This window comes from Nelusetta ayraudi, unplaced genomic scaffold, assembly GCF_046127955.1.
Source record: "Nelusetta ayraudi isolate G7.1 ecotype Tasmania unplaced genomic scaffold, CSIRO-AGI_Nayr_v1 ptg000050l, whole genome shotgun sequence".
In the NCBI taxonomy this organism is placed as follows: Eukaryota; Metazoa; Chordata; class Actinopteri; order Tetraodontiformes; family Monacanthidae; genus Nelusetta; species Nelusetta ayraudi.
The window spans coordinates 2,709,023-2,733,859 of record NW_027466100.1 but is presented as its reverse complement, the minus strand read 5'-3'; the positions used below and the strand labels follow the sequence as shown (position 1 = coordinate 2,733,859).

The 24,837-nt window shown below is 42.8% G+C and overlaps 3 protein-coding genes across 8 annotated transcripts; 2 read left to right on the top strand and 1 right to left on the bottom strand.

The window, feature by feature from the left end:
• Positions 1–235: 235 nt before the first annotated feature.
• On the bottom strand, positions 236–14,120 carry capzb (capping actin protein of muscle Z-line subunit beta). 3 transcript variants are annotated; one of them, XM_076037119.1, is made up of 10 exons: positions 13,893–14,120; positions 9,809–9,898; positions 4,943–5,064; positions 4,322–4,435; positions 4,069–4,210; positions 3,672–3,788; positions 3,481–3,546; positions 3,205–3,281; positions 2,590–2,691; positions 236–621 (listed from the first exon to the last, which is right to left on the bottom strand). In XM_076037119.1, exons 1-9 carry the CDS (start codon positions 13,893–13,895, stop codon positions 2,598–2,600), a joined length of 825 nt encoding a protein of 274 aa, XP_075893234.1. In that variant the 5' UTR covers positions 13,896–14,120; the 3' UTR covers positions 236–621; positions 2,590–2,597. The 3 variants fall into 3 exon arrangements, with proteins under 3 accessions (XP_075893234.1, XP_075893236.1, XP_075893237.1); XM_076037121.1 differs by having other exon boundaries at positions 2,597–2,691; XM_076037122.1 differs by lacking the exon at positions 2,590–2,691 and having other exon boundaries at positions 13,893–14,119.
• Positions 14,121–15,112: 992 nt separating this feature from the next.
• Positions 15,113–17,883, top strand: LOC142895821 (MICOS complex subunit Mic10-like). The gene is made up of 4 exons (XM_076037123.1): positions 15,113–15,219; positions 17,376–17,423; positions 17,509–17,618; positions 17,705–17,883. Exons 1-4 carry the CDS (start codon positions 15,159–15,161, stop codon positions 17,744–17,746), a joined length of 261 nt encoding a protein of 86 aa, XP_075893238.1. The 5' UTR covers positions 15,113–15,158; the 3' UTR covers positions 17,747–17,883.
• A 2,534-nt stretch (positions 17,884–20,417) lies between these two features.
• nbl1 (NBL1, DAN family BMP antagonist) lies at positions 20,418–24,837 on the top strand. 4 transcript variants are annotated; one of them, XM_076037284.1, is made up of 4 exons: positions 20,418–20,827; positions 21,853–22,050; positions 23,072–23,183; positions 24,230–24,837. In XM_076037284.1, exons 2-4 carry the CDS (start codon positions 21,878–21,880, stop codon positions 24,509–24,511), a joined length of 567 nt encoding a protein of 188 aa, XP_075893399.1. In that variant the 5' UTR covers positions 20,418–20,827; positions 21,853–21,877; the 3' UTR covers positions 24,512–24,837. The 4 variants fall into 4 exon arrangements, with proteins under 4 accessions (XP_075893399.1, XP_075893398.1, XP_075893400.1 ...); XM_076037283.1 differs by lacking the exon at positions 20,418–20,827 and adding an exon at positions 20,881–20,976; XM_076037285.1 differs by lacking the exon at positions 20,418–20,827 and adding an exon at positions 20,967–21,102.

The following is a 24,837-nucleotide window of genomic DNA, read 5'->3' as shown; positions in this document are numbered from 1 at the left end:
GACATTAATCATTTCATACAAATATATGATGGGAAAGTAGTAGACGAAAATAGGTGCGGGAAAAAAGATTCATGTCCATGACGGTGACAAAAATCGCCTAACGCTTCCTCACCGCAGAGGAAGGATGGGGCCGGGAACGCTCGTTTTAGACGTCCGAAGACGAGCCAGTTGTTAAACCCTCACACTGAAAGATTATCAGTAACCATTGTAATACTAGCGTAATATATATATTACATGGGTGGGGAGGGAGGGAGCGGGCTGAACAGAGGGAGCATGTGTGAATGGCTTCATGGTAGATGAGATGCGTTGTGAAAACAAAAAGACATAACAGAAAACAAAACAAGAACAAAACAAAAAAAAGCAAAGCAGTGTCTCCTTTTTTATTATTATTGTTTTTTTTCCCCAACAATCAAACGAGAGTGCAGCACTGAAACATGGCATGGAGGGAGAGACGGAGAGAAACGGAAAACGATGGCAGAGATGAGGCGACAGAGAGTGAGAGGGAGAGAAGATAAAAACCAACAGCAGCTTCTCTAGCTACTCTGCTTCAATTTGATCGCGGACATCAGGTCTTTCCTCAGAGATTCCTGCATAAACTGGTCGGACAGCAAATTAACGCTCCTGTGGGGGTGGAAGCACAGGGAGACGGGACAGACAGTCAGTGGTTTGCGAGGAAAACCTAAGAATGGAGAAAGACGCCCCGGGGGAAACGGGAACGCACCCTCTGAAAATGAGAAGCTATTAAAGGGATTAGTCACATGATGTTCACAGCTCAATGTTTCTGGTCAGTGAGGAGAAGATGCTGAAACAAGGTGTGTTATCACACACACACACACACACACACACACACACACACACACACACACACACACACACACACACACACACACCACACACACACACACACACACACACACACACACACACACACACCTCTACAAAGTAGCAGGTTTATCATGTCCCACCAGTGATGACTGTTAAAAACTTGTATATTTTCTTGTGCTTCAATGTGAACCCTAAATGAAGCTACTTTACTTTCTATTCAACCGTCTCAAGTTACAATGAATCAGAAAAAATGCCGAGAGGCTACAGAAGTTACTCCAAGTACAGTCTTCACATTTTATTTCTTACAGCACCAGATTAAATGACTTGTTCTGACTGTTAAAATAAAAAGGCAAAAACGAAGCTTAGCGCGACGCTTCCGTTTATGCAGATGGTGCCATTTCATTTTAGAATGAACTTTTTACCTCAGGTCACCCATGAGATGATAACCCCCACAGACACAGTTTGTTTATTAAAACAAAAAAAAACCCAAAAAATAAATATGCCTTTAGTAGCAGGTAGTGTTGGTGAGTAATCTACTACTGTAATTAAACTACTTTTTTAAAAAAATAATGGAGTAATGTAACGGGATTACTGTGGAATAACTAGTAATTACATCATAATTACTTTATCAAGTAATGATTTCATTACTTTTCCAAAATATTTTTGCAAGCTGAAAATGTATTGTTATCCACAAAATGTCTGAAATGTTTTAAAAACAACGATGTTGCAGGGCATCAGTGCTGTACATGAGTTTGTTCTGTGAAATGTGCAGTTTGTGTTCAGAGAGCAAACATTCATTCAGGACAGAGACAATATTTGGAATTGCAAAATTTTCACTTCATAAAGTTCATTCCAAAGCACTGAGCAACTGTTACTTTATCTTTTTTTTAACTAAAGTAATTAGTAATCGATTACTTATGAAACAAAGTAATTAAAGAAGTAGTTGCATTACTTTTTAAGGAGTAATCACTAGTTGGATTACTTTTATGGAGTAATCCCAACAACGCTGGTAGCAGAGCACATCATGCACACACACCAGCTCAATCTGAGTCCTTGAGTACTATGCATGCACACGTCTCTCATTTGCTTGAGTATAATCTCACACAGTCACCTGTAATATGCACTTTGTAATGATGCACTTTATTGATCCCAAATTGCGGAGTTTTCCCAATTTGGGATCAATGAAGTACATCCATCTAGAAGCATTCAAACCAAATGATAATCATGCTGGCAAAGAAATACAGGATGTGCATCAAAAACTAATTCATACAGATATCACAAAATAAACCCTTGTTTTTATTCTCATCCTCACCACCAACTTCTCCTGTTATAACACCTCTTTATAGAAAAAAAACCCAACTATGTTATATAACTTGTTTTAGAATTAATCTTTGTGTAATAGACTCAAATGCAGGGACAAATGCTCATTGCTATTTACAATGTCAAAACACTTTGTGCGAGACTCAACTGAATCATAAAAATATTTGAATGCAAACTGCATATAAAAAGGGAAAAGTTGAATTCACAGAGAACATGAATTCAAGTTTCAACCGCGAGGTCTAAAAGGAATTAGAGCCTGTCAACGCCATGTTGGAGAGTCAAAATCTGTCAAGATCGCACATCAGGAAGTAATGCAGTGAAAGAATTTCTCAGGTCTTTTACGTCCATTGGTGTCAAACTCTTATTAGAGTGTCGTGCAAGAAAAATTAATATTAGCAGAAATTTCGCACACACACACACACAAGTTGACCATGCCCGAAGTACCTCTGACCCTAATCAATGAAGATCTGACGCTGGGTGAGGACTTGAGACAGCTCCTTCTGGAGCTGCCGGTACTTTTGGGTATCGGGCAAAGACTCCATAGATCTGGAGCAGAGAGAACACGCAGAGGACAGCGGGGCGACAAGAAGATGGGCGGTGAAGGGAATGGCAGCAGAAATAAAGGACAGAGGGCAATAAATGAGATTGGAGGGAGGAGCAGCAGCAGGAAAAGAAAGGGATTTAAACCAAAATGATGAGCAAATGAATGACAGAAGTAATAAACAATGGAAGCGCGGTGACAGATGGAAAAAAAGAGAAAACCATCATCGCTGTTGCCTGTCAGACTGGAAGAAGCAGTCTTGTACCCTGCAGACTGAAAGTGATGAGGATTGAAAGCGATTCAAAGCAACGCCATGATCTTGTTTTGCCCCCCCCCTAAAAATAGTTTTAAAATAACTTTTATGATTTTTTGGGAAATTTAACAGTGAGAGTGGCAGCCTTTTTATTGTATAGTGCAGTACCTCCTTGCTGTCCTGGTCTGGAACTATATAACTTGAAAAACGTTCATTTGAATCATTTTAAAGTCGAAAAAAAACATAATATTTCACGTGTTGTTACCTTAGGCCGTTGACGATGTCCTTGGTTTTGCCAAAGTAGATTTCATTCAGTGTGGAGCGAATCTTGTTCTCCATATCCTGAAATGAGAATTAGGATTTATTTATTAAAATTTTTTATTTTTTTTTTGACTTTGGCAGCATGATTCCTGCCTCTACTTTGCATTTACTATATGAACAAAAAAAAAATCATGCCAGAGCTCTATTCATGCAAAACTGACAAAAGTCTTGCAAGGTCACTTTAAAAGCTTTTTATTGCACTTATTCCAAGGATACTTACTTCAACCATGCGACCGATGTTGGCGATGTGGGGTGAGGCCTCTCCCACAGGAGCATCCGTTTCAACCTGCCGAGTTTAAAAAATGAAATGTAATAAAATAGGGGAAGAGGGCGGGTGGTTTGGTCACCACACAACACACAAAAAGGCAACGGAACACATAACCAGGAAATATGGTGGGTTTGACAGCAAACCTGTCTTGTGAGGCTGCCGCCCAGGTTGATGGTGCCGGACTCAGGCTTGGTTGTCTGGAGCCACAGCATGACAGTAGAGGTGAGTTTATAGTGAGCATTGCGACCACTGGACTTCTCCTGTTCATATCACAAACGCACAAGAAAAAAAAAACCACTGTGTCAAATCTCTGAGCTGCAACTTACAAAGACCAAGACACAAACACCGCCTTGCAAAACACAACTAAAACAAACTTTAAGTAACAACCAAAAGGTTTGTTGGTCTTAATTGATAAGGAGAAGAATGACAAGTTATGTGTCACATGGAGAGTTCGGAAACCTTGACAGAATTAAATGTTCGTATCAAGTTGATGAGAAATTATATAAAGTTCTACTAATTTATTTATGATGTCATCCCCACCTGCACTTCCACCACGTGGATGGAGTCCCAGCACCCTTTGATCTTCTTTGATCCATCGCCAGCCTTCTTGATGAGAATTACTCCAGCGAACCCATTGTCCAAGTCCCACAGGTACACAGAAGACACGCCACCTTCAAAGTAGCTTTAAAAAAAAAAACACAAAAACATAAACATAAACATACACACACATAGGCAGGCAGGTTATTAAGTGTTCAAAATCATATAACTTCAGAACTGGACTAGAAGTACTTACAGGTCTCTGTACTGGTCAAAGGCCTTATTGGCTTCAACCTCAAGTTTCCTCAGGCGAACTGAAGGCATTGCACCATCTTCAATTGGAGGATCATATTTATTACTCCATGGGGACCTGATGGATAAAGAAGGAGGACAGAGCGTAGAGTTGTATAAGGAAATCTACAGAACAAGGTCTGTCATTTACTGCGCTGGTCATCTTGTACAGAAGCGCCATTGAGTAACACGAGATAAAACTCAGTACAAAGCCAACTGGTCTCGTGCTATTATCTCTAAGGTTCGTAAATCATAGTCCATTTAACATTCCCTACATTTATTATATATATTTAATTCAAAGAGATTTGGAACACAGTTCAATAAAAAATAATTAAAAAAAAAAAAGCTATTACTTAACTTTTTTACCAAGTACATATTTTAATTTCAACTGTTAAGATGGTGAAACAAAACCATCCACATTCATCATCAACATACAAACAGCAAGAAACAAAACAACCGGTTTAACACAGTCATGAAATAGAGAATATAAACTCAATAGAAATAGCCTTTCTTAACCAATGAAGTAAAAAAACAAAAAAACAAGCACTCGTTTTTCCATGACCAAGAATGCAGTTTTATGCTCGACCTGTAGGAGTCGCCGTCTCTATTGTAATCACACAGCAGATAGTCTTTCCCCACTACTTTGTCCCGGGCGATCTTTAGGGGCTGGTCCACAGACGAGAGGAGGTCCTCACACAGACCGGGCACCTGGACAAAACAAACAACATAACTTAACAACTTAACAGGAAACATGTTCGCAAATACAAAGCCTAGCGTTGCCGGAAAAAAAAAAAACGAAAAAAAAAAAAAAAGGAAAGGGGACTTCAGACTTCAGGTGCTTAATCGCCTTCACTCAAAAAGAAAAGAAACGAAAAGAAAAGAAAAGAAAAAGACAAACCGACATATTGTCACAGATGACTACAAGAAACGACAAGCGAGCTAGCTTGACAGCCGGCGAAACCACGAAAGCGGCTCATTATCTACCACGGTCAAAACTTGAACTTTCTCACCAGTCCTGAGTCGCTAAATTAAGCTAAGCTAAGGTACGCTAAGCAAGAGAAGAGCCAGGAGGGAGTGAAAATAGCGCGAGGATAAAAGAGCACGAGTTACTATGAACGAGTCGACATGGACACCGTGCACTCCGCGAGGCACGGACACAAAGGAGGCCAGTTTGTCCTCAAGAGATCTCAAGATTCGCACACACCTGGCAAGTTTAAGTGTCCCGGGCCAGTGGAGTGGGAAGGGGGAGGTTGGGTGTGTGTGTGTGTGTGAAGACTGAGGCGTTGTATGTGTGTGTGTGTGTGTGTGTGTGTGTGTGTGTGTGTGTGTGTGTGTGTGTGTGTGTTTGGGGAGGAAGGGGGGGCAGTGGGGGTGAGTGACAGCCGAGATAATGTTCGCTAACAACCAGATGCAGCGAGAGAGAGAGAGAGAGAGAGAGAGAGAGCGAGCCTGCGTCTGGATGGGGAGGGGGTGAAAGGTGAAGGAAGAGGAAGGTAAGCAGGTGGGGGGTCCGGCGGGATGGGAACACATACCCCTCCCACCCCCAACCCCCGACAAAGCCGGGCGTCATGGAAACACTGGGCCAAAGTGTGATTTGATTTGTGTCTGATTTGGCTTCACTCGCACACTCTGGGACTTTTTCTGGGAACCAATCAAACGCAGTCCGAGGACTGTCAACAATGCAACAAGTTACAGAACAAGGGCAAAATATACATTCAATCAATCAATGATCAATCAATCCAAAACAGCACCATGCAGACTCTTCATGCTGCGTGTCAGCAGGCCCACCGTTCATCCGAGTCCTGTGGTCCTAAAACTTCGCCAAGGCAAGGCCTTATTTTCTAATGGAGCCACAGGATGTGTAGATTATTAGCCCGGTTAAGGCCAGCAGGAAAGCAAATTCTTTTTTCTTTTTTGGAACATTTGCACCTCAAAGTTATTTGCAACAAAAACGGGACGTGGCCCAAGCACCCCGCTGCCACTGGCCTCGCCCTGGGGACTCGTGCTTCTCTCACACAGCTGCTTGACAGACACGCAAGGCATTCAAGCATTTCTTACTTTCATTCCTTTCGACGAGGAATGTGTGCGTGTGTGTGTGTGTGTGTGTTTGCGCTCTTTCCCACATTTCCATGCACACCAGCAGTCCCCGCATGTCGCTAAGATAATAGCGCAATGAAGTCGTCTCCACAGTTACTGGAAATTAACATTTCACTAATAATCGGCTATTATCTTTCTCTTTCACACGCAGTTGTATTTTCTGAACGCTGCAAGACTGCATGGAGCAACACGCCTCCCCTTCCTCTGCAAAAGTTTCATGCTTCCACCCTTGTGTGCCATTGATGCAACTGACTTCTGCATTATTACAGACGCATTACCGCTGCCGCCCTATACACAATCAGCGCGTTTGTTGTCAAATGAGCCACAAATGAGTTGATTGTTCCAACAGAACCGACGTTGGGTTTAGAGTATTTCAACATTCAAAAGTTATACTCTTAGTATTGTAAGAACATGGTAATAAAGACAACTAGTTGCGATATAAGTTGTCATGTTACCACCTGATCATTCATATTGCGCTAACATGAAACTCATTTTTAAATTGGAGGAATGGTTTGGAGGAATGGATTGTTGAAATATGCCACATTCACACGGCTCGCACAGCCTTTATTTCACGCTTGGGTCGAATCATTTTTCTCTCACTGAAACAGCTCACAATTCTTTTTCGGCATTTTTATGTGTGTTTTTTTTCCCACACATAAAAATCTGCATTGTAATTGAATGACGCAAACAACAACAATAACAACAACAACAACCCTCTGCTAGACTCAAACACTAAATATAAACCGTGTCGAGACTTCAGTAACTTCCTCCTCATGAGCTGCAATGATGAAAAGATGTAATGTTACAACTGCAGCAACTGAAGGTGCGAGCAGGCCAGCGCCTCCTTCTTTTTAACCGACTCTCTGAGCTCCTCAGGCTGAACGAGGAAAACTGAGACGAGTCAGTGCGTCCATGTCACCGCAATTTAGATTTCATGACTGTTGTTTCTGCTGTGGCCATGAACAGGTATAGATTGTGAAATTCTTTTTCAGCTCAGGCGACCGAGGAGCTGTTGCTGCTGCTGAAAAAAAAAAACCCAAACAGTCGTCCTCGTGGCCAATGCTACCGGAAATCCAAGAATGATCGCAACTTGGGCAATAATTTGGTCACGGTAATTATTCCTGAATCCTCTCTCTATTCTTCCGCTGCTTTTGTTTATCGCTGCACCGTCTGGTAGACGCGTAGCACCGTCCTGTGATGTGACGGCGCTTTGGAGGCCTCATTAATTCACGTAAAAACCCCTTAAAGCCCGTTTTCACCTTGCAAAGAAGCAGGCGTCGCCGGTGTCATAAGCAGGCAATATTTGGTGAGGATTTCCCCCCCCCCCCCAGGCATTTTGCTGGATGGCATTTTCTCTCCGGCATGTGAAAACGCAGAAGGGAAATTTCCCAGCCAAGCGTGATGACACGCAGGCTTCATTGGCTAGCTGCAGGGAGTGACGGCATCCATTCTGAATTCCTAATTCCTACCATTTTGCTGTTGATGTCATGTCACATATGTTATTCAACTAATGCATTTTTCTGGAAGCAGAAAAGTGACGCTAATTGGAAGCATATATCTCCAGTGCAGATTATGCCCAGGCTCCATGGTAATCAATGAATTTAACGACAGCAAGCTGCCTCAAGCTCATACTTTTGGGTCACTTCCTGTTTGGCCTCGTCTTCTGTGTTAAGTCACTTGTTGCACAAGTTTCAAGGCCTGAGGCCTTTCTGTGTGGAGTCTGCATGTTCTCTCCGTGTACTCCTGCTTCCCCTAATTTAAAAAACATGCCTGTGAGGCAAATTGGGAAGTCTAAAGTGGCTATAGGAGTGAGTGTGAGTAGTTTTTTTTGGCTCTTTTTCTATGGCCCTGCGATGAACTGCCGACTTGTGCACGGTGCAACCCTTCACCAGCACAGTAGACGGCTGGGATGGGCTCCAGCAGCCCTTGTGACCCTGGGGGCAGGAGAAGCAGTCATAAAAAAACAAAAAATGGAAGGAAAGGCCTACAGCCGTATACTGGTTTGAATTAAATTTGGAGGAAAAAGTGAGATGGCGGACTTGGAACTTGCAATCTCCTCAGCCAGTGTAGCCATTTCTCTATTTTCACCAGTGGCTACTGGTTCGCTGCTACCCTCCCTCCCGCACGGTTTTCAAATCCTCCTGTGGTGACCGGTCGCTCGCACAGAGTGTCAGACATCCACACCTCCTGCTTTAAACAGAACTGCAGGGCGGCTAAAAGGGGAACGGAAGTCGCTTCGGATTATCTGTGCGAAGGCGGCTCAAGAAATGAGACTGTTGAATTCGATGTGAACCCATCAGCCCATCAATGGCTGTTTTGTTGGAATGGGATTTCTTGAAGAGACACGATATGTAAAAATGGGAGGTAACATAAGTTTAAGCTTCAGCCGACACCTTTTCGGTCAGTTTTGTTGTTGCTGTATTCTTTGTTATCTGTTTATTTGTCTACATACTAGGGCTGTCAGTCCATTAAAATTTCTAATCGCTAGTAATAGCATTAGTGTCCCGAGTTAACTCGCGATTAATCTCAAATTAAGTGCAAATTTCTTACCCTGCTCTATATGTAACTTAACAAGATATTTATCGTGTTTCTTACACTCTCGGGAAAAATTGGAGAGGAAAATGATTCCATTGTGGAAAGATTCTATTTTTATTTTCATTGGAACCTTCCAAAACAATTACACACTTAAACTGTGCAGATACTCTGCAAAAATAAAACCTCAAACCTTGAGGTATTCTCAAGCCACCGCTCGTAACCATTAAGGTTTACAAATAAAAGGATTCCTTCATCTCGACCGCTGCAATGGTTCTGCCTTTTCAGTCCGATATTCTGCACTTTAAACAATTTAACAAAAAAAATGTATAAATAGTCTCTTTGAACAGCAGAGAATAAAGTTCTGAGGATGGAATGAATGAACACGCTGAAGCTCAGATGCGGTCGGCACTGCATGAGCCCTGCAGGCAGGGCGTGTAGGCTAGAGAGGAATACATGCTACATTAAAAGTAAAGGGAAATATATAAAAAGAAAAAGTCAGAGTACGACCCACAGAGCCAGTGGTCACCAGAGAAGAGTGGCTCAACTATCTCAGCAAACGCTGAAGATTTCGTTCAGTCTCGCCAGTGAGAATATGAAATGGACGTCAACACTGAAAGGTCAATGGAGATCAAACAAGGTCTGAGGTGAACGGGAAGTGAACGCCAGCCGACCAGGACAGCCCAAACTCGTTTGTGTTTTAAAGCTGCCTCGTCATTTTCAACGAGTCCCCATAAACAGCTTCCGTCAATGACTGAGTGTTGTTGTGAGTTTGTTTGATAGCACGGATAAATAGTAGGGCAAGATGTCGACGGCAACTCACCAGGTCGATGAGGTCGCTGAGGTTCTTCTCGATCTGCTGGGGAGGCAGACGCCTCATCAGGTCGAGGGCACAGTCCAGCTGCTGCTCAGTCTGAAACAAACACGGTCACACACAGACGGTGAGAAGGACAGATGACTACACACAACGCTAGAAAATCAAGGACGACTTTGTGAATGTGTTTACGCTGATGATGTAAAGTCTGTTGTGAGGTCATGGGAGGTGTTTTTTTTTTTTAAATGTCTATGCCTTTACAGAAAAAAATCTACACTCAAACAAATACAGACGAAAAAATGCGAAAGTTTTTCATCAACGTCATCATCAGGACTGGATGGCATCCAAGTCCATTTCTATTTGCATTGAGAACACATGGACACAGACGTGTTCTTGATCAATGTGAACTTTTACTTTTAGGTGCAACACTTCGGTCTGATGTGCAGACCAGGAAAAACCTGTTAAGTTGCCGTGTTCCAAATCAAACCTGTGAAGTCTTTTTTGTTTTTGTCAATAGACATAGATGGGATCACTCGGTTCACTCCTTTGGGATGGAACACGTATATGGCTGCAAATAACGACTATTTCAATAGTTGGCTAGTCACCGACTATTGAAACGATTAGTCCACTAATCGAAAATTATTACATTTTCCTTAAATTGAGCACGATAGCAGGATAAGAAACACAAGAAAGACGGCTACTTCAATGAAAAATGCATCTTTTATTCAACTTTGCTTCTGATATGCTGGTTCATACAAAAAATATATAAAAATGCCCTATCTAAAACCAATTGACAGGTACAGTGCTCAGTCAGTATAAACATAAAACCATAAATAAGTTAAGTTAATAATAGTTGTCCCGTATTTTTTCTTCTGGGTTCTATATGGTAGGATGTACTCTGGGTTAAACTGGTTTATCATTTGTTAAAACCCGGCACCATCAACTATGGTGAGCGGCCTCATAGCATACATCAGCATCTGCAGTATTGACTCAGTGAAGGCAGTAGCCTGTTGCCGGGGGGAGCAAGTCTGCTTCTTTAGCAGAAAAGGGGTCCATGGTGGTTCTCTTCTTCGGACTGCACGCTAAACAGGTATGTTACAGATGGTACCAGGGAGGTTCACTGATCCAACCTGAACCAATCCAATGACTTCTGCTATTTTTCTATTTCTATTACTGCGTCATGTTTTTCAAGGCGAGAGAGGGGGGGGGGGGGGGGGGAAACTCTTCTTCCAACTATTTGAACATTTCCTGCTTTGGTTTTTTGTCTTTACAGGTTTAAGACCCACTGATTGTCACATCCCGAAGGATGTGATCCCCGCGGTGCCGCGCCTGGGAATCATTGGGTGATCTAACCTCCCAATTCTACCCTGCATACTGAGTGCCAAGCAGGGAGGCAATGGGTACCATTTTTACAGTCTTTGGTATGACCCAGCCGGGAACCCACAACCTACCAATCTCAGGGCACACACTCTACCACTAGACCACTGAGTTGGTTTAATATGTTCGCTTTACAAATCAAGAATAAGCTTTGGCAAATCAGTCACAGTTGATGACTTCCAGACAGCACAAAGAAAACAAGCACTAATATGCAACCGTTCAAATCTCATTGGTTCTGATGTTGTTTTCCTTCAGCAGGGTCACTATTTTATTCAACATCACACAAGGGAAAAACAACATCTGTCCCAAACAGTTTCCTTCAATAGTTTCAAAAACAAAGATCTGGAATAACCAGTTGTTGTCATGGTCGGACCTGAAGTTCCTCACAGGCTTATCAAAGATTCATGGTGAAACAAAAAGAATCAGAACATTGCCATACAATTCAGCCATGAGTTCTCTTCTTAAGTTCACTGCAGTAACAACTTGTCAATTTATTTGTGACCTGAAACTCTGATCAGTGTACTGCAACGCAAATGACAAACCAATACACCAGCACAGCACAGCCAAATGAAACGGACTGGAAACTCACACAGGTTGAGACATCTCCATTTGCAAGATTGGTAAAAACCTGATGATTATGCACAACATGGCATCACTAAAACAACTGTCAGTGATAACTGTGGGTGTAACTTGTTTAAAATTAAGTAAACATAATGACTGTGTGTCTTTTCTTGAACACAAAAACCGCAAACTGCACCCTCATCACAGTCTACAGCTCTACAACCACTGACCCCAAAGTCAATCTCAAGTCTCCAATAAAAGGCGGACACCACTACAGCGAATTCCTTTTTTGGCGACATGTTTCAGTTGTTTACCAAAGCCCGTTTTGTTATGTTCTTCATCGCTCAAGATGTTTGATAATGTGTTCAATGGTCCAAGTAAACCAAAGATTTGTAAAGCAGACGGTTGTTTTTTTTTTCTTCTTCTTCAACTCTAGCAGATGAACATTTCTGTCATCTTTCTGGGACATTCTGGAGGAAAAGTGCGTGGATCACAATTTCTCCGAGATAAATTAAATTGTTTTCATTGGCGCATTCAAACCAACAGAAAGCCTTATTCAACACGACAGCGCGGGACCAACCTGAACTCAAAGGACAGGGATAACATAAAGTCCTCCCAAGAGGGTTTCTCCCCTCTAAATATGCAGCAAGCAGCAGGATATTAGTGGGTAGGGGAGGACAGACTAGCCACAACATGAAGCTCTGGGGAATGTGTAGGCGTGGAAGAGCAGAGGGACATAACCCGTTTCTCAGAAAACTCAAGGAGTCGCTCGACAATGCCTCAATCAACTTCCTCTGCACAACTATCACTCAAGACACAGTTTCCTTACTTAAGCAGAACGCTTTGGGGGGGGGGGGCATAAATAAAGCCACAGAGTCATAACAACCCATCATACAATGGGATACAAGCACATCACATTATTTAAAATCCTCTAGGTGTTATCTAAATTCAACTCCGCGCAAGGTGTCAAACCCCCCCCAAAAAAATATGCCTTGTCAACTTTTGAACCTCTCGAGGTATACATACAGTATTATCAAAGGACAAAAACAGACCGGTGAGCCAGAAAATAAGAGGCTTCTAGGCTCCTCCGATTCATTCCCTGTCTGTTTGAAATATGTCTCCCAGCTGATGAATCAGCCAGCTCCATCAAACACCTGCGCTCCTTGACACTGTGTTTACCGTCGTTCCTGTCTCTGTGTAAACACCGGCTCAGACCAACAACCCCCAGGGTCAGGGAGCAGCAGAGAGGCTGGGCCAACACGATGGATGAGGTGAGGCCGAGGAGGAGTGGGCGACTATGGAGAAAAACCAGCTGCTCTCCCCAACCCAGGAGCAAGGCCATTCGAGCCACAACAAGACTCTTTTATAAACACTCACGATGGTTCCTAATAAAAACTATAAATAGCTCATACCAAATTCTAGTTCATGTAAAAACAGTTACAACAGTTACAAATACAACAGCTTTACTATACGTGCATGCTTTAAGAGTGTAAAAAAATAAATAATTAAAAAGCATGAAATAAATAGCCAATAATTGCAGGTGCGACCATTTAGCTGCGCAAACACGACGTCGTGAGAAAACTCGCGAAGCAGGGAAAAAACTTAGCAGAGGGAGGTTGACAGCTTGTTAAGGATAGGAGGAGCAAGAAGTCTTTATTTAGCTACAGGCACTTGACTATTTTAAGAGTTTGTGAGTGTGTGTATGTGTTGGCCACAACTAGACACCGTGCATGTGTGTGTGCGTGCGTTGTGTGTCAAACGTTATATCAGGACTCGCCTGGAATACCGTTCACGAACTTGTGTCAACTCCAAAACATCCTGCGCTAGCTTGTAGATTACGAGGCACCTCGGCTAGTAGGAAGCTACGAAACGCCCGAATAGAACAATTAGCAGATAGCTTAGCTGCAAGGCTAATTCATTTACATCCGGTAGTCGAGGGTTTGTTTGTTTGTTTTCGTAGATTGTTCGATATACTTCAGTGTATATCACACTTGGGTGTGAAGCCGATGCACTTGAGGTTGACAGCTCACACGCCCAGCTAAAGTTAGCCGCTGCGCCCCTAGCCCCTGAGCGCTAATGTAGCGCTAGCAAGCAGCCCCACCAAACATCTTGCCCCGTCCCCATCTCTTTCCACCAGATCTACCGCGGCCCTTACCATGTCTGCGGCGCTCTGTGACGGTCTCAATGGGGCAGGAGAGGCGCGATTTCACCGATGACTGTACACCTTAGATTTACTGCGACCGAACGACTGTCCCCGCTCGTCTCTTGTGTGTATATATATTTTTTTTTAGTTTAGGTGTTTTGTTCGCCTCTCCCTCACAGAACGCAGCCCCGTCAGCGAAATTCACTTCCTCAACCGGGCTACAGGAAGGAGGCTGCAGTCAAAAAACAGGCCCCGGTTGTATGTCCGGGTCACTCCAGGCTCTCTCTGCTACAGCCAATCGCGAGGGAGCAAGAAAGGCATTGCCAAGTATGGAAAGAGAGGAGTGGTGCAGTAAATATGCAGCCGCTGTCAAGCGGCAGCAGCAGCGGCAGTTGCAGCAGCAGTGAAATAAAATCAGAACTAGCGGTATTGACAAGGCATTTCAAAACTCACTCTTTTCGACATCATTCTTAAAAACCTTTATTTTCAAGCGTCTTCCAGTTTTGCATGCCCATTGTAAAGTAGGCGTCAAAAGTAGGTCAACGTTAACCTTACATGATTTCAGTTTTGATTTGTCGTCGAATCAATATATTTAATGTGCCGTTGGTTGTATGTTTATTTTCAACTATTGCATAATGATCAATTGCTTTGCGAGATTAATTTTAAAAATGATTAAATAAAAAAATAAAAAAAATAAGGCAAACTATACATTAATAAAGTTCCCGCTTCATGCAACCGCTCTAATTTTTTTTTTCTTCTTCCATCTCAAGTTCTTGTGCGGTATTGGGGGAGGAGGAGGGCGTTAAACATGTATACGAAACTTGCAAGGGTTTCTGACAAGTGTCTGATATGCCAATGAGTCTAAAACTAATTGATGTTTTGGTTGTTGTTGTTTTTAGCAGCATACTCCAGATACGGCATACAAGTGATGAATGAAGTAGGCTCGATGTGTTCATCCTGGTTACGCAGGATAAAGTCAAATTTGTCTGAGACATAAAGAAACAAGAAAACAGGTCAAACAGTAGGAACACCATAAAGTCTGTGGTTTTGCGAACAAAAAAAAGTGTAGCAAAAGACCGACACGCCCTTTTAATGAGACTAAAACAAGAATATTCGGTGCAATACACATTCTACTTGCTTTATATTTTAAAGGAAACTCTGAATACAATTTAGTTAATATGTCACAGGGAAGTCTGAAAGTGCGCAGTTCCTGACTCTCGGGTTTGTACTCGCTTCTTCTCGCGATACTTTGGGTGAACTTGTCGGCCGCTAGTAAACATGGCGGAGGATGTCGGACGGAAATGGGACCGTTGTCTTGCCGATACAGCCGTGAAAACAGGTTAAGTCTTTTTTTAAACGTGTGTTGTTGCCCTTCAACGCTCCCACTAAGCATTCTGCCGTGTATTAAACTTGTTAAATGATCCAAACAACCACATTGGGAAACGGCCTTCAGTGATATTTTCGTGCGACGTGTGTGTCATCGAGTGAAAAGTAAACTGAGGTCATGTGCGGTTGGGAACTGAAAAAAGTGGGAACAACTTTAATTCGGACGAATATGTAGACTGTGACGTGAGTACGCAGGCAATGGCTTTGCTGCTCGAACGGCCAGAGTGAGTCGACTCATTTAACGGAGTTTAAAGTGGTGTATTACTGAGTTAGATGACATTATTTCTTGCAGATAGCACACATCATTTATTAAATGAGTAATTTTCCTTATTTGTAGCCTATCTCTTCTCAATCTTATACACGTAAGGATACATTACAAACATCTTGTATTGAAGTAAAGAGATCAGCTCATGTCCTTCATCAGAAAATATTATGAATGAAAATGTGTTTTGTGTCAATATTGATAATCAGGGGGATATTGTTTAATATGGGTTTCGTTTAACAGGTTGTTCTCTCGTTTCAACGTTAAATTTGAACAGGGGCTAAAAACGAGAAAGCAGTTATTTACCTCATGAATCACTGAAAACAATATTGAAATGAGACTGGCTACTTTGTGTTTTTAATTATTGTTGTAAAAATATTTTTGCATCCTAAATTTATAATTATGGATTGAGCCGTTTTCTATATCGCTTTCTCCTGCACTGGGGGGGTTGGCATAGGGGGAAGGCTTCATCGCGAACAACCATCACCTATAATTTGGAATTCCCATTTTGGACATTTATGATTTATCCTAACATCAAAGGAAAATAGGAAAAGGCTCCCGATGAGCAAGAGCGCTGTTACAATTGCTACCATGCCAGATGCAAGTGTTGCCACGCTATAGAGGAAAAAGTACTGTGCTGAACAGTCAAGGTTGTCATCTGCTCAGTTTAGCTAGTTTTTATTTATTTTTTTCATTGATTTTGTACAAATAAAAAAAAAAAATCCTGCCCAAAATTCAGGAAATTGAAGTCATTCTGAAAACACTAGTTCTTTGAAAAATACATTGTCCTGTTAAAGACATTTTACTGAGGCTGCTTAAACTAAATTCACAAATTGACTAAAAAATGAAAACTTGAAAGAATGAATGAACTAGTAACACGACAGTCACAAGCTCTGCAGATTAAAACCCATGGTCTCTGTTTTTTGGGCCTGTTGGTTATGTTCTTCATTTTTCTCTTGCGCAAACATTTCCCTCTCTAATCCTTCCCCATTGGAGATGTCGAGACAAAGGAAAAGCGTGCCAGAGCGAGATGTTGATCTTATTTATACTCTGCCAGTGTTTTTTTTATACATGCATTAGTGTCTGTGAGAGCGAGGAGCTCTGGCTCAGGAGCAAAGCGAGAGCAGAGAGTTGCAGTGGAAGGAGAAGCCGAAATTCAGTGGGGTCGCTGCTTGATTCCAAAGCTGATGCTGACTCTGATGGACCGTGTGCACTGATAGGAAGTGTGCTCTGCACATTTTTTGTCATCATGTTCCGACATATGTAATGTTACGTTGTGCAATAGAGCAGAGTTTGAGGGTTTCGGTCCAGGCAGAGTGGTCATGCTGCATAGCTCCCTGAATCCAATTAAGAGTCCGAGGGGCTCAAATGGCTATTTTTTTTATGTGTTTTCTGCGCTGGCCGGCCTGCTGTTGGGTGTGGTGTGGCCTGCAGCGAGGTGAAGCTAGGCGAACAAACACATTCCTCATCAAAATCCCACTCTGGTCTGAGCACTTCAAACACGCCGGTCAAGTTCTGTGCCACTGACTATGCTTCTGCCTCACCAACAAGTCACTGACCTGTGTCTGCGTGCACTCTGTGAACCACAACTTCTTCTCTCTGCCTCGTCTCTTTTTGTCTCTCATGGGTTCTGGACTCTTTGTGCTCTCTCTTTTGTCTAATACGCAACACCCACTAAACTAACTCTGTGCTTTTTGCACCTTATGAATCTCATTTCAGCTGATTTACATCTGTACCAAGCAGCCTTATACACTGGATCAGACAAAATGCGGTCACCCCAGCTCTTAAATCATTGAACCATGCGCTTGAATCACATCTCTCTGTTTTCTCTCTCTTGATGTTTGCAGTAACTGGCCTTGCTGTCGGCGTTGCCATGTCCGTCCTGTTCTTTAAGCGTAAGTGCTTTTCCTTTTGACGAGCAGCATTTTTCCTCGTTGCTTTGATGAGAAGACGTGCTGAAGGATTTTTCATCTCCTCCAGGTCGCTCTTGGCCAGTCTCCTTTGGTTCAGGTTTAGGACTGGGCATGGGATGTGCCAACTGCCAGTGTGACTTTAAGTCTTTGTCCCTCTTCCAGGGTCGCCTGGTTCAGGTGAGTGCAGCAGCTGAGGTCTGTTGTTTGTTTGTGAGCTGGACAAAATAATAGCGCGCGCAATATGATCTTTGTTTATTTTGCAGGACCAATTACAAACAAGTAAAGCCGAGGAGGACTGTCCGTGATGTTTCTCATATGTTATGACCGTGTCCCTGTTGCTTTGTTGCACATTTCTGTCCTGGCACTGATGTCCAACAATGCCGGAGTTATGTTTGTAAAAATGCAGTTGGCGTGTATGGAATAAAGGCATTCTGGAAAACTGGCTTTCCTCTCTGTCTTTCTCTGTGCGTGTTTGAAAAGAATGAAATGTGGTCTGGCCCTGGAAGGTAATTTTTTTGTGTTAATGAGCTGGGACACTTGAACTCCTGCTGTTTTGGAATGAGGGCCAGGTTCAGCATCTGCAGGCCTGTTGGAGAGTGGGAGGAAGAAAAGTTGCTAAAATGCAACTTTGTGGAAGACTAACGCTGTTCTCAAGACCCAATAAAAAAAGTCAGCTTGTATCCTGCACACTTTATCAACAAGATGTATATTTATACAACTTCATGTTTTTCTTGACACAATGAGGAGGCACCGAGTGTGATCCATACTTATATTGATATTTCTTGTTATTGTAGCTCAGCTTTTGATAAAAGTTTCCATACTTCCCTCCATCAGAAATCCCTTGTATTATCTGTTCATCAGGCATGTGCCTGTTTGACAAAAAATTGCCTGACGTGTGATTGATGACTTTTGGGTGGGTTCGAGGGCTTTACGACGAGAGGAAAGGGTTGTTTGTGTGAGTGTACGTGCGGGCACACATTTGTCCAACCCCCTGGTGAAGCAGAATCCATGGAATGCAGAGGAATGCATTTTCTGGACTTGGAGCTCAGTCTTATTACAAACAGGTGAGTTCTGCACTTTGCACTCCCGACATAACACATGGTTTACACTTTCACATCAAAGAAAGCGCTGGCGTATGCACACTGTTACACAGGCACACACTACACACACACACACATGTTCCCATTTTCCCTCCTCAACTCAGCAACACGCTGCTCACAGATTAACCCATGTCACTCATCCCCTGGCTATTGGAATATTTGTTTGCAAGTCAAGTGTGGAACAGACAGGGGCTCTTGTGGACACCAGCCAGCCTGAACACCTGTAATAAGGGCTCCGCCTGCAGCCTGGAGGTCAGGAACAGGGGAGTGGGGGACGGCCAGCTTGGCCTTTACCTGTGTGAAAATCATTATCTTGTGAATCAGAAGTACCAGACTAATAATATGACTCAAGCCAACTTGTTAGCGTAATAGCTTGGAACCGTTCAGTCATTGCTTGCAAATGTCTGGTGCATTATATAAGAGCACAAATGCAAAGTGGGCTGCTGTTGCTGCTGTGGCCCTAAGAAGCTAAAATGTAAATAATCTGGTTTTGCAAAAGTGCCCCTGCACGATAATGGGGCCCATAATTTACTTTTAGTCTTCTGTTCTTACACAAATATCCAACTTTGCCTTAAAATAAAAAAAATAATAAAAGTGGAGTTAATTCAAAAGATTAAAAAGATTAAAATGTAATTTGACCAATGATGCATAGCCTGTTCCTGCATAATCTTTTAAAGACCACTAAGATCACTAGTAGATGAGTTATTCAGATTTAGGATTCAGGGTTGAAGACTTAACATCTATTTGCAAATTATCCTACATCTCATTCTACATTGTTTCCATATATCTTAGCATCAAATTGATAAAAAAAAATATATATATTTAAAAAAAATGCTCCACTATTCACACTGTTGTAACATTATCAGAGATCCATCACTGCATCTAGATCTTTATTCTAAAAATTCTCGACAATGTCTCAAATCATTTATTCATTGAGATTCAGCTCATACATTCATCTCATTCATGCTTTTTTTTTTTTTGGAATGAATGTTGCGAGTTTAGCAAATTCGATTGGGCTACTCAAGTCATCTGTGAAAGTTTTCACTTTTTTCAGTGTTATATTATATGTAAGGGAAAAAAAAATAACTTGAAATATCAATTTATGTTATTCTTGTACTTTATTTTGAAAACCTAAAAAAAAATACGACAGACAGTTTACAAAACTTGGCTATTCATGCATTAGAATGTAATTTTTGCTGCGTCCAAAGTATCTTCGACTCGTAATTGTGGAATCTAGTCGAGAAGGTTCCTGCTTCAGGCCACAACATTGGCCTGTAACATATTGTCGCGGCACAACTTGAACCCTCTCACATTTCACAGCCGACACGACCGTCATTTCTGAAAATGATGTTTTCAATATTTCTATTTCCCTAGGGTTTGTTAGTGTACACAGTTGGAAGGCAGCAACTGCAAGAAACATTGCGCCTGTCAGACAGCCTATCAGTGGTTTCACCCCAACCATGGGAAAGACCCTTAATTGTATCAAGTTGTTATGCGTTTGTGGTTCAGTAATCTGGAATTCATATGATTCAACTGCTTTTAATGTTGAATGAAAATGGGTAGGGGGGGCAGAACAGGGATCAAAGTGCCGAATCACGTTTTACTGTTATTATTTTCTAAATATAAAAACACATGTCGAGCAAAAGCGCTGCCAGATGTTGACTCCATATACCTACAAAGTAAACGGCCCTTAAACGGCTCTCGTATGTGCTTGTTTGCCTTGCTTTATTTGCGTCTATCTTTCTTTCTTTTTTGCCCCCCTCCCTCCCTCCCTCTCTTTCCCTCCTTCTCTGTCCTGCAACCTAAATCTTATCTGAGGTCTTGCTCCGATTTGGGAAAAATGTTGAAACCTTCCCAACAAGTTTCCCTCCCTCTCAGAAAAGCGGCACAGCAGGACCCCTGTCTGAGGGCTCAGCCGCGCCTCACCCTGCTGCAGTTTTACAACAAAAGGCAACAGCTTCGGAGGGAGCGACTCGCACACGGACACGGAGGGGAAGAAAGGCTCGCGCAGAGCTCATGGAGCCCCGTCTCTCCATCCTTCCTCTCGGACGGACGCGTCCCCTTCTTTCCGGATGATGTAACTGTTTTAACGGCAGTGCTGGCCTGGGTTCATCCTGGCCCCCTTTCCTCGTACGGCTCATACTTTCCTCTGATTGTCAGCGCTCGGAGCCGCATCCTCCGCTCGTCCGAGCCCGGCTCCAGGTTCCAGTGAGGCGGTTCGGCTCAGCGGGAAGGTGCGCGCTGCCCCCGACTGGTTCTCCCCCACTTGCGCGTCGGAGGGCTGAGGTGAGTCCGACCGCCGTCACCTCGGCTCCTTGCGCCGGGGAGGGAAGCTCTCTTCGCTCCAAAGCTCAAAGTCAAGTTTGATGGACTCGGAACTGGTCGTGACGCAAAACTTTTGCGCAAGCAATCTCCGCACTTTTCACGGCGATGAGGTCAGTGTAGGATAAAGTGTCGCTGAAGAGACAGCTGATCAAAAAGGGATATTTGAAATTAATCTTTTTATAGTGTTATTGATCATAAAACGGGACATAAGGGGACCTTTTGACATAAACGTGAGGGTGAGTCACTTGAATAATACAAAACTCAGCTTTATTGTCAAATTTTGTACTTTACACTTTAAATTTTTTTTTGGTAAAAGTAAATATATATATTTATATATATTTTAAAAAGATCCAGTTGTTATATTTAATCAAATTAAAAGTGTTTTGGTTTTTTTTGTGTGTGTTTTGCAAATATGACGACTTTGATTACAGTAACAAGAGACAAAGTTCGGGGGTTGTTGCGTTGTGTTAAAAAGCCGGTTGAACTATTTGAAATGCAGGATTAAATATTTATGTCAGATCAAACGACCTGCTGACCTTTTCTATCAGCCGCATACATCAGCTCGAGGAGGCTCTGTCACGGGCCTGGCTGCGTGAAAGCCACAGGCGATGGGAGCGAAAGCGTGTAAAGAGGTCTACGTGGGTGACCGCTGGAGCCCTTTTTTTTTTATAAGCAGCAAGAGAAAGCGATTTTGTAGGTTATAAATGACGTGAGTGGATGAGGTATTTTTAAAGTGAGAGGAAAGAGTAAGACGGAAAACTAAAGCCAAGCGGTGATCGGTACTATAACAATATGAGTGATAAATGTGTCTCTCTGGTATTTTCAAACGGACGATCCGGGCAGGAAGTTGGGGATAAACTGCAACTCCGCTCGGCGTCTGACCGTGACAAACTGCAAACAGCAATCAATTCTGTGACTAATAGTCCTTCTTTTCCTTACTTTTCTTCTTTTTTTTGGGGTTTCTTTTTTTTTGTGCCGGAAACAAGGTTGACTGGCCCTTTAGGTGCAGTCATGTGGCAGAGGATTCAGATCTGCTGCACACTGTTTGCACTGTGTTCAGCAGCACCGCCTGCACACATCAACCGCCTGGCGCTGTTCCCTGACAAGAGCGCCTGGTGCGAGGCCAAGAACATCACACAGATAGTCGGGCACACGGGATGTCAGCCTCGCTCCATTCAAAACAGGTCAGGATGAAGCCTCCCCCCACCCCCACACACACCCTCACCCCCAACTCTCCCTCTGACTGCATAATGCGGAAGTGTCTCGACGTCAGTGAGTGGCATCCTCCGCGTCCTGACTCCTTCACTGCTGGGGTCGGCGTTGTCAAATTGTCAAAAGTGTTTATGCAAAGGATTGCGGTGCAACAGTCAAATGAGTGTGTACCGGGCGACGGCCTGCCGCTAATATGTGGGTTTAGTAAACATCATGCTGGATTCTTCTACCTGTGGGACTCCGTTTTAATGAAGAAACATGTCAGCCGACTCAACCTCTTGGACCCAGTGATGTTTTTGGCTTTCAGCAAAGTGAAAATATTTTGCAGAGGAATCAGAGTTTATTATTCAGATTGAGTGGTGGCGTTTAGCCTGGTCTGTGGTCACTAGGCAAAGAAATCCGACACTGCTGCTTTACAAACAAATACACGCTGACTCTAACTTACTCATAAGAGGACGTTTGAGTTTATTAGCTATCACTGAAATTGTACCTTTAAAGACCCAGCGTGAAAGATTTAGAGATCTATCGGCATGGTATGGCATTTTAAAAACTATTCTTTATTTTTGTTTGCCGCTGAAAGGAATTTAGATTGACATAAAGACAGGTTCCTCAGAAGCTATGTTTTTTCAGCACGTATCTAGAACGTAGATCTGTTTTGTGATCTTGCCCCGGCATCGCAGCTGGTAAAAGAAAGATGTACGGGTAAGAGGGACATCAGCAATGTGCTGCTTTTTCTTCTTCTTCTTTTTTAAAGAAAAAAAATCTTTCAGAGCCGACTAATCTAATCTTGCACACATGGCCGTTAACACAATGGTATTCGCGCAGACATACTTTTAACATTGCATGTTTGATCACAGGTGGATATCGTCAAACATTTTTGGACAATAAATCAGCTGTGCTCACAATGTAAACAATGCACTTTGCACCCTCCTCCCCTCCTCCTCCTCCTCATCCTACTCCACCTCCTCCTGCCCTCCTCTCCTCCTCCCTCAGAGCCTGTCTGGGCCAGTGCTTCAGCTACAGTGTCCCCAACACGTTTCCACAGTCTACCGAGTCTCTGATCCACTGCGACTCCTGCATGCCCGCCCAGACCCAGTGGGAAGTGGTAAGACCTCTTGCACATAAGCTCATGTTGCAAGCGCACAACCCGCACCGGCTTGTCAAATCAGATCAGATCTGCAGAAACTTGGCTGTTCAGCGAGTGGCAGACTAGGCACAGCGGAAATTAAAACAAGTAAACTGAGGTTTTTGAATAATAAAGACTTCAGCTATTTGGTTTAAACAACCTGGAGCCTTTCCTTTGAATTTTGTCTAAAGTTCATTGTCCTTTATGGCCAGAAGGAATCCGGTCCTGTGACAACTAAAGCTTTGTAGTGAGGTGTATGTAGTTTGGAATTCTGCCAGCGAGACTAGGCGGGTGGAACCACAGGTGAGGTCGCATCATGTTTCAGAGGAAAACATTGAATCTCTCAGAGCACCGCTATCACCTGAAAGATTTATTCCTTCTCGGACCATTTTTTTCTGGATCCGGAAAAATACTATTAGTCTCTCAACCTCCTAATTGTCAGGAAATTGGTGTTTATGTCTGTGGTCGCGATTGTTGTTGCAGGATTCCGAGTGAAATTCAGTTTGAAATTAAACAAAGTCGGCGCTCATGAAACAGGATACTGTTTTATGTGAGTTTGGCGCCGATGTTTGGATTGGATAAAATAGCTGAGTGACTATTTCATGCGGCGATAACTACAGGAAGTTGTATGTGTGGTCTGCGCAGCTTATGTAAGAGAGTTTGCGTATTTGCCATGTATTTTATTTAATATCCCTATATTCCATTCACAACACGATGAGGATTTGATCAGTCTGAAAGAAGCATCTGAGAGAAAAACACTCACAAGTAAATAGGAAAAACGTTACGATGCAAGTTAAATTTCAGTGTATGAAGTAAAATAATTTCTGTAAAAGTAAACGCTAAATAAATATTGATAGAGATAATTAAATTTAAATAAATTCAAGAAAACGATGAGCTAAGTTCATGAGGCCACGCTTTTCTTCAGAGTGAAGTTTTAAGATTTTGAGGAACACACTGTGTGTGTGTGTGTGTGTGTGTGTGTGTGTGTGTGTGTGTGTGTGTGTGTGTGTGTGTGTGTGTGCCAGGTGACTCTGGACTGCCCGGGCAATAAAGAGTCTCCCCATGTGGACAAGCTGGTCGAGAGGATTTTCCACTGCAGCTGCCAGTCCTGCAGTAAGGAAGGCGCCCAAGAGGGGGCAGTGATGCAGCTGTATCCGGCAGACAATGTGGTGGAGACTGCGTCATTACCAGACCCAGTCAGTGGCACTCAGTCCGATGCTCTCCCGCCGTCGAATACTCACTCCAAGAAGCACGCCCACCCCCACGCGGACCACCACACTCTGCCACACACCTCAGACGGAGGGTAGACCCGTCACGTGACTCCAGTTATCGTTTTGCTTCGCTCTTTCACCATCTTTTCTCTCTTGGCCGCAACTGCAACTATCTGTAGTTTTTTTTTTTTTTTAAAGGCACTTTGAAAATATTGCTTTACTCTCTGCTAAAAAAAAAAAAAAAAAAAGGATTAGCTTTTCACGTCCACGCACAAAAAGTCACATAACAGATTATTACACTATTGTAAACTTATACAAACACCCAAGTTTCTTTTTGTTTAACATGTATGTATGTGCATAGAGTCACAACTATTGGCTGTAATAACCTGCGGTCTCAATAAATATATTGTTGTGGTAACTGG

Bases quoted from the DNA above. Each gene is read 5' to 3' on its own strand.
- LOC142895821 (XM_076037123.1), top strand. From the start codon at position 15,159: ATGGCGGAGGATGTCGGACGGAAATGGGACCGTTGTCTTGCCGATACA. The intron at 15,220-17,375 runs GTTAAGTCTTTT...TGATGTTTGCAG, and splicing joins CGATACAGCCGTGAAAACAG to TAACTGGCCTTGCTGTCGGC. The intron at 17,619-17,704 runs GTGAGTGCAGCA...TTTATTTTGCAG, and splicing joins TCCAGGGTCGCCTGGTTCAG to GACCAATTACAAACAAGTAA.
- nbl1 (XM_076037283.1), top strand. The intron at 22,051-23,071 runs GTCAGGATGAAG...CTCCTCCCTCAG, and splicing joins CCTCGCTCCATTCAAAACAG to AGCCTGTCTGGGCCAGTGCT. The intron at 23,184-24,229 runs GTAAGACCTCTT...TGTGTGTGCCAG, and splicing joins CCCAGACCCAGTGGGAAGTG to GTGACTCTGGACTGCCCGGG.
- capzb (XM_076037119.1), bottom strand. The intron at 4,211-4,321 runs GTAAGTACTTCT...TTTTTTTTAAAG, and splicing joins TTTGACCAGTACAGAGACCT to CTACTTTGAAGGTGGCGTGT. The intron at 3,789-4,068 runs GTGGGGATGACA...TGATATGAACAG, and splicing joins TCCACGTGGTGGAAGTGCAG to GAGAAGTCCAGTGGTCGCAA.